A 12,808-nucleotide genomic window follows, 5' to 3' on the forward strand; every position below is an offset into this window, starting at 1 on the left:
GTAAGGGGCTTCCAGATATTTTTGCAATGTGTAAAAAAATGCATGGCAGGAGTGTGTGTGTGTGTAACCCGCGGCCACTGCGTCGAGGAGTAAACCTCTATATATGTGCGCCTGCTCTACCAACTGAGCCAACCCGGCCACGGTCTTGAGTTTTAAGCCCTGGGCCTGAAGGGGTACATTTAATTCAGTTTCGTTATGGATCAGTGGAGAATGGCAGTCGACTGTGTGTGTGTTCGTATGAGCACTGTGTCTTTGTGTGTCGGCTGTGAGTCATTGATCAAATATTTTGCTTGCAGAGATTCTGAGCGCTCCCTCAATGGGGCCTCCGACTCCGGCATTAGCCCCTCCCCTGTGAGCAAAGCAGCCTCCTGAGTGGTCGGCTTCCTTGGCGAACTTGGCTTTTTTTTTTTTTTTTTTTTTTTAACCTCCCTGGCCCCTCCCTTCAGACGTTTGAATTTGCCATGACTCAAACCATTTTTCTATTTTGGAGATGTGGCTCCCAGCTCCCATAAACAATAGACAACAATGTTGTTATTTGCCACTGTTTCTTTTTTCTTGGGCTCCAAAGTGGGTCATAAACCTATGTCACATCCATTTTTCTGGGATGCTTTAATTACCGTTTTTTAAGTGAATTCATTCACAGGATGGCCATACTCCTGCCATTAGTAGTTGTACTACTTGAGCTTCACAGATGATACGTTATAATGGAACTACGTCCTACAGCAAGAGAATGTATTTGTCATTTGCATCCTTAGCTGCAGAGCTTTAGGAACTGTGTTGTTCCTTAGCCGCTGTAACAATTACAAGGTGAAGGCAACATCCTCGCCTAATGTCGACACAGTTGTTGTGCCTTCTTAAGGTGCACACAGAGATTTCATGTTGTTGTTGCAGCTTATTCTGCGCTTTTGTTTAAATATTATAAAAATGTAATTACTTTTTCTGTTTTTCAGAGAGGAAAGGAGGAAATTATGCTAAAAAATACCTTTTTGTTGTTGGCATCAGAGAGAAATTTAGCTAAAAATGCTCCACTGCAGAATGTTTGCATTATGTGCAACAATATAGTTTTGGGATGTGCTTACCTTTCTGCTCTTGTTTTAATGACTTGCCAGCTTTCATAAGTTTTTTTTGAAAAGTTTTAAGTGCACTCCAGTAATCGAGTTACTGGGAGAAATGAGGTTCAGTCAAGAAATCGGAGAACATGTTTACATGCACTGCAACAATCTGATTACTGTTAAACACTACCTACCACCTCACTCCAGTTACAGACTTTTTGTTTCTTGTTTACATGACATTTAAGAAATTGAACTGGTTACTTAAAGAGGAATCCTAGCGATTTTAAAAACCAAAATCAGATAAAGGAGAAAAAAACTATTCAGCCTGTGAAAACAGCTGTTTAATGTCGTTGTTGTTTTTTATGGAGGGAGCTTTGTTATGTCTGGGGAAAATATCCTGTGTGATGTCAACAAAGTTATCTGTGTTTAGGATTGGAGAGCATCAATTTAGAATTTTGGAAAGCCTGCGTGACAAAGTAGACATGGAGTTTGAAAGACGTTTTCATTAGACCCTGCCTGGCGGGTATTTACCCACACCCGCCGGCAGGGTCTAATGAAAAGTCACATTTTAGAAAGTGACACAATCCCAAACAATGTGATAATGCAGCAAAAACTTGACTTAACTTAAAGATTTTACACTTCTAGATCTATTCACTCGATAAAAGCCACGTTACGTACGGTCACTCTCTTATTACCCTTTCCTTACACCTCTAAGGATAAAATGTTGTCAGCTAGAGTTGAAGTCCCATAGCAAACCTCATACAGCACGACATGATCAGCAGTATTACATTGTCTTGTACCGTTTTGTTTTCTACTGACTATGCTGCTCTTGTTCTTACTCTTGCTTGGAATGTGCTGTGAATGGAGGAATACATGCTCACAATGCACTTGTGTATGGTGCAAATACTTTTTGAAACGCACGTCCTCGACTGGGAAAACTTGTCATAGCCCCCAGATCTGAAGACACCATCTGAATCACATCATTTCATTTGGAAGTTAGAGCTGGGCAGCATTGACAAAACCGTTATCTCAATATTGATTATGTGATAGTGTTTTGGGTAAGACTATTGGTATTTTCATGAATTCTTTTTTTTTTTATAGGGGTTGCTAATTTGGTTATTGAGAAGGGAAAAATGTGTTGATAATAGACAGAACAGTTAGGTAAGGTCTGAATTGTTTTATTGTTACTTTACTGTAATGCAGCCTTTAAGACCAAGTTAAGACAATATTTAACTTGCGTCACAATATTACCGCAATCAAACACCCAGATGATATCTTCTCACGTCACAGTATTGATTTTTTTATTGATGGATCTCCCCGCTGATGTAGGAATTGTGAATAAACTGTTATTTTCCTTTCGACCGATGGTTTTGGAGCAGAAGCATGTAGCTGTGTTGTGTGCGTGTCTCTCCACCACCACACAAACACACGGTGTATCATAGCGGTGCAGTCAGTGTGTTAAGGTAATAACGGCCTGCGGTGCTCTCCTCGCCTCCTTTCCTCTCCTTTCCCCTCCCCTCGCAGAGGTCTCTCAGCCCCGTAAGGCGACCCATTCGTCAATAATTGATAATTGGCTGGGACAGGTGAGATGGAGAGGCAATTTGTAGAGAGCATGGTGCGGGTGCACTGCCAGGATATTGGCTCGGATCAGCCGAGGAAGGACTGAGGTTGGGGAGTTGAGTTGCTACTCAAGGACGCTCAGCCAGGGGGCCAGTCAGCTGATGTACCGCTGCATCACCTGGACACTGTCTGCGTGTACATTTATGGATATGAGCATACAGATGCAGACCCTCAATTTGGATAAAGAAAAACCTATCAAAACAACCTTTACGAGGATGATAATAAAGGGAGAAATCTCACGAAGACCTGCTGAGAAGGACTCCCTCTTTCAGGACGGACAGACATGCAGAGTAGATATTGTACAAACACAGGAGCCAGAACAAACAATATTACAATTTTCAGCCTTAAAAGAACAGTTCCTAAGGCTAATTTCTCCACACACAAAAAACTTACAGCATCTGGTACAGCCCGTCCTTGCTCCATTAAGGTATTTTCTTTAAGTGAAAGTAAAACGCTATTATGTCTGCATTTGTCTTATTTCATGCAAGGGTGCTTCCTCTTATCATTCAGGGGTTCATGTATATGTTCTGGGCTTGCTCTGACTATTATACAGATGACCCTGCATTGCCTGAATAAATGTACTCTAGGGGTGTGCAAAAAAATCGATTCGAATCGCGATTCAAGCTCTACCGATTCAAAATCGATTCAAAGAATCGATTTTTTTTTTTAAAATTGTATGTCTACTGCAATCACATGCTAGATAGATAGATAGATAGATAGATAGATAGATAGATACATTACATACATTAGATACATACATACCTCATTGATCCCCAAGTGGAAATTCAAGGTCCCAGTAGCTTACAGACATCACACACAACCTACACATACATCATAACAGGATGTTAAAATAACAAATCCACATGAATAATATGGACAATAAAAGATACTAAATAAAAAATCCACATGAATGTACTAAGGGATGTATTATATATATATATATATACACTGTGAATCTTTTATTTACATACATACATACATACATACATACATACAGTGTGTGTCCGGCTGGGGACATTTCTTGTTGTATCCTGTAATTCCCAGCAAGTCACAATGATGGGAGAGAAAAAAAGAACTTGTTGAGAAAAGTAAAAAAACAAACAGCCATCGCAATTTGTCGCAGTCAGGTGGGCAGTGCTCACTACCACGGTGCTAACCAATTTCCTGGGAGAAACCCATGACATTCGGTTAACTATGAATCAAAACGGTCTGCTCTAAAATTGTACATGTGCCTGGTTGCCATCAGTCCAACAGTTTTGCTAGTGTAGCTCTATTTAAAAAAAAAAAAAAAAAAAAAAAAGCATCTGTGCCATTATGCTGTTGTTCTCTTCAAACACAGTTCCTGCATAACTCAAGAGTTGCTGTCATTTATTTTCTTGAAGTTAATTTTCTTTCTTTTATTCTTCCAACTGATCTGTCAAAAGAGTGCACAGAAATATACACATGTTGGTTTTATTTTGCAGTGAGTCTTGTGTGTGTGGCTCCTGATCATCCCTACTTTCCCTTCACACTGGCTAATAATTAATACACTCCTTTTGCAATTTGATTCACTTTTGCAGTGTTATGGATTTTCATGCTAATGCAGTGCCTTGTAGGGGAAACGCCACCGGCACTACCAGTTTCAAGCTCATTATGAGGTGCCGGGCTGGATGGAACTTGACCTTATAATGTAAAGTGAATGTAAAACACGTGCACATGCACACAATGTAAGAATTGGGTACCCACAAAACGCATGTTTTAGTCAAGTCACACATAAATTCCTCTCTAACACAATTCATGTTCTGCTCACCTTCCTACAACTTCTCCCCTTTCCTATTCCCTTTGCATCTTGTTTTTTGTTGTTGTATTAATAACCTCAGTCCATATTTTGGTGTGTGTGTGTGTGTGCGCTCTGTCTGGGCACTGATAGTGGGTCTGCTATGTGCTGGGCTGAGTGAGGGAGTGAAGGAGTAGTTATTGATTTTGGCCACACATCTCCTCTCCTGAAAATCCCTTGATTGCTTTTGTTCTGCTCTCTGTCTCCCTCTTTCTGTCTCGCTTCCTCTAATGAAACTCCAAATGAATTGGAGCACGTACCGACTGCTCTTCTTTCTCTCTGTTGCACTTACTCTCTCTACCACTCTCTCTGGCTTTCTCTCTGTGTCTTTGCCTCTCTTTCCCCCGCTCTCCCTGCTGATTTCTCTATTGCTCCCCTTCCTCCTCTCCCTCTCTCTTCCTCGCTGTTTCTATGTCGCTCTGTCTTCATCTCTTTTGTCACACTTTGCTTCCTCTGTGCTCTTCTATTTATCTCTCTGTTTATCTATTTTCCTGTCCATCTCACCTTCTCTTTCCTTTTCTCCACCTTCATTTCCTCCATTCTCCTCATCCACATGTGAGGAAGCGAATGTGCGTCGAAGATGTTGCCTACCAGCAGCAGCTAAATCTATTCTTATAGGATGACTCAGACACATGAACTGCTCAAATGGGCTGATAGCCCTTCAGCAGTCGCTCTGTCCATCCATCCGTTCTTGGACGATTACCGAGGACTGTTTTTCACCATCAGATCTTTTAATCCAAGGTACCAGGGTACACAAGGTTACACCTGGAATCAAAGAAACGTCTTGGAGAATCCATGTCTTAGCACTCCCAGCCACAATGCCGTACATGCTGAGACTGGCTTGAGAGAAATTAGCTCAATCAACAACAAAAGCCTGAAGAGAAACGTTAACTTTACTAGTCAAGTGGTTTGCTACTCAGCCTGTGAAAACCGTTGTATCATGTTTTCTGTGGCTCTGGAGGAACTTCGTCAAGTCGGAGGAAACACCTTGACGATTTCTGCATTACAAACTGAGTGTAAGCAGTTTGAAAGACATGCATGTTTGACAGGTCAGGATGATACTTCATGGAAGTGCAATACGGTATCACCCCTTTAACATGAACACATCCTTTTACTTCTGTCCTTTATGGGGCCTGTCTATCCTAAACCCATACTGTAAACTTAGCCTAATGCTAAGGGTCAGTTCACACACACACACACACACACACACACACACACACACACACACACACCAGGGCTCTAGAGTGCGACCAATTTGTAAGGGTGCGACTAAGATTTTTCCTAGGTCGCACCGGTGCACCTAACGTCCTCGCATCCGCTGTCTCTCCACTAACGAAGCGATGTCGTTTATATCGATATGGTTTAATGTTGCGTTACGTGACCCATTTCTTCTTTAAAGCCGTGCCTGTGTTTGGATCTCTCCTCCGCGCAGCCCCGCCCCCATTCACTCATACACGGCCCACCTGCAACATGCAGACAGACACAGCGCCGCCGGTCCAGACTGCTGACATTTGTCTACAGTTGTAATTGTTATTAACACAGCTATATATTGTTAAGTATGAGAGGGAAACCTGTATTGGTACCAGTGTTTCCGCTGGTAACTCTCTGTTATTGCGGTCGCCACGGCGAAAAACACAGAAGTTATTGAATGGAACTAACTTCAGTTCGTTGAGTAATAGCGTGTGAGATGGAGCCTGCTGGACCTGGGCGAGAGATGTGACCCATGGCCACATTGTCATAGTTCATAAAAATGCAGCGCAGCCAGGGACGATACAGACATTTCATACACAAGACTTATGTAACGCCGCTGGACCGTACTCTGTGAGTAGCATACGCTTCAGTCCAACGTACTCCCCCTCTCTCCCTATATGAGCTACTGGGCTATCCGGGTCTGTTATTGTTGTTGAAAACAAGTGAAGGAGCTTTCTCAGAGATATATTTTTTTTAAATATATCCCAAGCTATTTATTTCAGATAATTTACATGTGTTGCAGCTGTATATTTTCAAATTGGGCAGGAAACCCTGTCTTTGCATTTTATTTTAATCGCATCTGTTTTAATAAAAGAGCTTCTGAAAAGTGGCTTTGACTTAAAACTGAACATTTAGCCCACCTTGTAAAAATACATATATTAGAGATAGAGATATATATTGTGTATCGCCATTCAGCCAAAAAATACAGAGAGATGATTTTTAGTCCTGGACTAGTGGAAGATCTGATAAGAATCAGTGTGCTGGGCCTAGTTTGGAGAATTTTGATGCTAGGGAGTGTGGCGAGCTGGTTTAGTCAAGGCCAAAGGGGAAGAAGGCCAAATTACAGGTGTTGGCCATCTGAGGGGCATTTGACAGCAAGGGGGGATCCGCTATAAGACTTTGAGTACAGTATAATTGTGCTTCAAATTAAAAAAAAAAAAAAATGTACCAACTACTTATTCTTGTTTTAAAATAACTGACATAATATATATATGAATGTATATGGAGCGTGATAAAAAGGTGACCTTGAAATTGTGGCGTTAATGGCGACACGAGGAAAAATATGGGTGCACCTAAATGTTGTGCTGGTGCACCTAAATAAAAAAGTCAGGCGCAACCAAGGCAAAAAGTTAGTCTGGAGCCCTGCACACACACACACACACACACACACACACACACACACACACAGCTAACTGAGATAAGATCCATATCAATGCAAATCAAACCAGCTATTAGGCTAACTGAAATCAAACCATGCCAGTCTCTAGGTATGGTGAAGGGTATGTGATGATGTGGGACTATTTTAATTCAAAAGGCCAAGGGAACTTCATCAGGATGCATAGTATCCTGGATTCATGAAATAACTGGCCTTTAAAAATAAAAATCTGCCTTCCTCTATGGGAATTTAACATTAACATTATGGCCCCTGTATTTTAAGGAAGAACATTTATTTATTTACAATACATTATTAATTCACAAAAGAAATTGGTGTCCTTAAAAGGTCGGATTTTTCCTCATTTTTTTTAATTAAGCCATTAAGATCAATTGCCAAAAGATGATTTTTGTTTTTATTCCTCTTTTTAGTCAACTTGACCATGGGTATGAATACTTATGAGCATATATGCATATATATATATATATATATATATATATATATATATATATATACATACACATACATACATACATACATACATACATACATACATACATCTCAGAAATCTCAGAAACGGAAATCTCAAAACTGGGGAAGCTATCTGAATTCATTTTGTTTGTGTTTGGAAGAGGTGTAATTTGGTTGAACAAATATTTTAATCTTAAACCTTTTGAAGAGACCTAAAATGTTTTATTATTTTTAAGTCATTAAACTGTTCTTATTTGCTCAAAGGTAGTTCTCATGATGACAAGTATTAAATCTGATTTCTGTGGGTTTTCTGTCCACCAGGTATACATTCTGGTAGGAAAATGCGTTACATTGTATTTATTTATTTATTTATGTGTTTCTTCAAATTTCAAGACACCCAAGTCTAAAAAAATGAATAAAATAAAAAAATAGAAACGCTATCCACCTTTGGAAAAACCAGTGTGAATTTAAATTAACTGAATTTTAGGTCCTAAATTTCCAAGAACAAATCCTGACCTTTTGTCCTGCTGTGTCTTTCTGCTGTTCTAAATGGATAACCTGGAAGAATAGACTACACTGGTGTTTTTCTAACATCCCATTCAGCTTCTTGTAGTAGTTTTCACGCCTGAAATACAAGAGATTACCCAAATACTAGTATAATGAAAACACAGTTGGAGGGCATTAAAATGATTGAGAATCCTGAGCGGCATGAAACATGTCGTCGCTTTTGTAATATGGGTAGAAATGTAGAATTGGAGGAGAAAACCGTAGCCAGATGTTGTTTGATTCATATCGCAGGTCTCATGTAGACATAATCAGTGTGAAGTATGTAAAATATCTGTATGTATACACAAGTCTCCTTCTCCCTGAGGACTGTATTGTTCCAGCTCATCAAATGTGCATCCTTGTGCTTTATATTCCCTTGTTGTGCATCTGACACAGTTTTGTGGCAGCAGCCGATACGTTTGCATCCCCCTCCTGTTCTCCCTGCGGATGTCGTTGTTCCACCTCATCCGACGGGTTTATGTTGACCTTTTGCCCCTCTTTTTTTTTTTAACCACCCAGGGGAGCTGGAGGAGGAGATGGAGAATCCAGAGATGACGGACCTCCCCGAGAAACACAAACACCAGCTCAGACACAGAGAGCTCTTCCTGTCCCGCCAACTGGAGTCTTTACCTGCCACACACATCAGGTACACCGCTGCAACAGCAGCCTGCTATTACACCTCTGAATGATCAGTTTCAGTCTCAGTTTATTCTGTCGTTCCCTCTTTCACCCAATAGTTTTGAACTCACGCAGTGCACTGTTTTGATAGCAAACACCTATCCCAGACCGTGAACAAAGCCTCTATACAATTCCTTTGGGCTACTATTGAGTCCAAAAATATAACTTTTTCTTGTTTTTTTAAAAAAAAAAAAAAAAAAGAACCTTCCATGGAATTGATCAAAACACGTCAAAATGAATTGAATAAGGGCACTGAAAATCACAATTCGTTTAAAAAAACTTTGCAATTATCTTGCTTCATTGTGAGAATTATTTTCACTTGTAAATAATGGATAATACCTTTTTACTGTTGTCCTGGATCCAAGATTTCTTTTCCTCGGATGGCACGTCCCGCCCTACTCTGCCTCTGATTTGTTTACCCTAATATTCTTACCCTAGCCCTGACCAGTCTCACTCCTCATGCCTAAACCTAACCAACCCCAGCCATCGAAGGAAACAAGTAGTAGTCAATCAGAGGTGGAGTGGGATTCATAATTTAGCATCCTGGACACCTGTGGTTACCGTGGTAACGGCAAGCATAGTTTAATACTACAGTAAACCCTCCTTGAGCAGCTACTTTGTCAGAAATGCAACGCAAGACCAACTGGTGTATCTACAGATATAGGTGTTTACAGAGCAGCCGGTCACACTTGCATTGCTTTTATAAATAAGTCAATTTTTTAAAATAGTTTGGTCTACAAAAAAAGGCATTTGAATACTGTACGTGTTGAGCCATCAAATGTTGAAACAATGAATCGATTATCAAAATAGTTGCTGATTAATTATCTTTCAGTCGACTAATCGGAGCAGCTCTATTAAAATAGGTATTCGAGGTAGCATAAATTATTCAGTAGCAGCAAATGCTACTCTCTGATCATACTGGTTTTTAATGAACTCGGAGATTTAATTAAACCATTTGACTACTTAACCCGTTATTTCTGGGTATTTTGGTATTACCTTCCATTCTATTTTTATAGCCATAATACGTAAATCAAATTTCTACCTTTTTGGATTTTGCGCGTGTGACTGTAACAACTGCAGGTCCCTGACTCACTTGGAGGATGATGACGCTGTGATTATTAATTGATTCCTTCACTCACATTATCTGCTACACACAAGGTTGTAGGAGCACTGAAAGATGGTGCGGAGCCGTTTGAGCCAGTCAGCTTTCAGTCTACAACCAACTCCGACATAAAATAATCCACTCACATGCAGTGTGCACGTTGAGCACTAAATGTCAACAGAAAGCTGTTCCTACATATAGAACTGCCTTTGCTCATCGCTAAGCTCTGGGCAAACCCACCTAATCATTACCACCTTATTACTTGACATTTTCCGAAGAGAGCAAACTGACATCTGCTCGAATAAAAATACTCTGAGCCGTTTTTGTTTAGTGAGGATTCAAACTTGATTAGGTTTTTTTTAACTTAACACCTGTGTGCTGCAGCAGCGAGGTTACACGAGATGTTTTGAGTTTATCATCCCGCTGAATGGCGTTTGCTTCGGGCTACAGAGGTATGACTACTTAGCTGGTGAATAATTTGGATTCAGACAGCAGCAGTTGAGGTGACAGAGATGAGTGCTGCCAGCATCAACACACTTAAATAACCGGCTGTGCCAGCTGGAACCAAATCAACATCGTTGTTGCAGTTTCTCCGATGCATCCTACGTCAAAGTATACCCGTTGACAGTCAGACCAGGGTAGCACTTATGCAACGTGTTATCCCCTGGACTTGACTGTTATTCTGTGCTTCACACAACTCCTAACTAGAGCTGCAAAGATTGAGAAATTTAGTTGTCAACTATTAAATCAATTGCCAACTATTTTGATAACCAATTAATCGGTTTGAGTCGGGGGGGGGGGGGGGGGGGGGAAAAAAGAAAGAAAAACATTTTCTAAATTCCAGCTTCTTAAATGGGAATATGTTCTAGTTTTTTTCACCGCTCTGACAGTAAACTAAATATTGTTTGAGTTGTGGACAAAACAACACATTTGAGGACGTTGTCTTGGACTTTAGGAAACATTGATCCACTTTTTTTTTTTTTTTTTTTTTACCATTTTGTGACATTTTATAGACCAAACAACTAATCGATTAATCTAGAAAATAATCGACAATGAAAAAAAAAAAAAAACGTTAGCTGCAGCCCTAATGTTAACTATTCACCCTTTCTTCTCCCTCCTGTCTTTCCCTCTCCTTTTTTCCTTCCTTTTCCTTACATCCCTTTCTGGACTCCAGGGGGAAGTGCTGTGTGACTTTGCTGAACGAGACCGAAGCGCTCAAGTCTTATATAGACAGAGAGGTACGTACCCCCAGCTCCTTATGCTAAAATTACAGGACGGGGTCTTTTAAACTGTGATTAGGTGTGTTAGATTTCAGGATGATCTAAGAGAGAGAGTGTGTGAGAGACTTATGAGTTAACAGATTCTTGTTTCCAGATGAATTATTCAACGTGTTGACCCAGAATGTTCTTTTCACATACCGTAATGAGGAGACGAGAGACTAGCAGAGGGGGAGACGCGCACGCACGCACACACACACACACACACACACACACACACACACACACACACACACACACACACACACACACACACACACACACACACACACACAGACCGATACACTCCTCTGTTGCGCCTCTTCGTTTGCCCGTCTCGCTTCCTGTTCCTTTCATACTATCCTCACGCCTTCCTGCCATCTGTATTTCCCAGGATGCCTTCTTCTACTCGCTGGTGTATGACCCTCAGCAAAAGACTCTGCTGGCTGATAAGGGAGAGATCCGCGTTGGGAACAAGTACCAGGCCGACATCACCGACCTCCTGAAAGAAGGTACATCATACTTGAACTTAAATCTTGGGCGTTTTTAATTGACACAGTTTTCCAGAGAAGCTTATTCACAGAGTAGCACATTAACGTTTTCCTGCAGGGGTCTTTTTTACCCTCCTGTGTACTGATTTGTTTCTTTTTTTTTTTTTTAGCTATTTTTCAGCATTAATATGGCAGTCTGAGCCATAATGAACCGCTTAACTTTTCATGTTTTTGTAACTGCTCAATTGCCAGGAACATTTCATGAACTTTAAGTGGCCGCCACTGGCTACCTCCGATCCTACCAGCCTGTACACCACATGCTGCTGCTATCCTGCACCCGTAATCTCATCCCGCAGGTAAATAGAGCGGGTTGTGGCTTAAAATAGAGGACATGGTTAATATAATGCAATTAATACAGCAAGATTTGCTAATTAGTGCCATAAATGTTGTTTAATGTCCCAGACCAGACACTCAGACTTTGAAGCTGATACCCTTTCTTTTTAATAGTCCGTCCGTTCTCTGCTGATGAAGATGTGAATCATTCAGGGAACTCGGCTACAGTAAAATCAGCTCATGTATCGTTTCCCTCCTCATAGTTTCTATGGTTGCCATGGTCACAAGGCAGCAAGTTGAACCGTCATCAACTGCATTATATGCAGCGGCAGATAGTCGTGCACATTCATGAGCCGCTGTAAACCGTTACATTGAAAACAATGGAGGCAGTGGCAGCAACCGCTCGCTGTCTGAACGCATCTTAAAGCTTGAAGCAACTAATGCAAATGTGGCCATTTTAAATTCTGTTAATGTCAGGTTAGACATTATACCTTCTGCATACAAAAAGGTTTTTTTTTTTATCTTTGCAACCTGTCCATAATATAAAGATCTATTATTAATTTCATTGAACCAAGTCTGAAAGATATATTCCAGGCATTTTGTGCCATTATTGTGTGCAGATATTCAGTGTTTTTTTTCAAATGTGACTATTTTTCTGCCAGATTTAGGTTTCAGTGTTTTGTTTTTATTCTTAGCAAGTGGGAAAACCTCTGAAATTGCAATTAGGCATAATGGGCACACCAAGCTCTCTAATTGAACCCATGTTAATGAAATTCTGTTACATGTGTTAGAAGCTCAGGCAGGCTGGCTTGTTGGTTTG

At 40.6% G+C, this 12,808-nt stretch overlaps 1 protein-coding gene across 3 annotated transcripts in view; it reads left to right on the forward strand.

The window, feature by feature from the left end:
• Nucleotides 1-12,808, forward strand: part of mta1 (metastasis associated 1) — a 49,543-nt gene that overhangs the window by 20,962 nt on the left and 15,773 nt on the right. For all 3 annotated transcript variants that reach the window (XM_035994575.1, XM_035994574.1, XM_031310059.2), the window contains exons 4-6: nt 8,648-8,774; nt 11,083-11,146; nt 11,559-11,676. In XM_035994575.1, the coding sequence (XP_035850468.1) occupies nt 8,648-8,774; nt 11,083-11,146; nt 11,559-11,676 (309 nt within the window). The remainder of the gene's footprint in view (nt 1-8,647; nt 8,775-11,082; nt 11,147-11,558; nt 11,677-12,808) is intronic.

The sequence above is a fragment of the Sander lucioperca genome, chromosome 18 (genome assembly GCF_008315115.2).
Source record: "Sander lucioperca isolate FBNREF2018 chromosome 18, SLUC_FBN_1.2, whole genome shotgun sequence".
Taxonomy (NCBI): Eukaryota; Metazoa; Chordata; class Actinopteri; order Perciformes; family Percidae; genus Sander; species Sander lucioperca.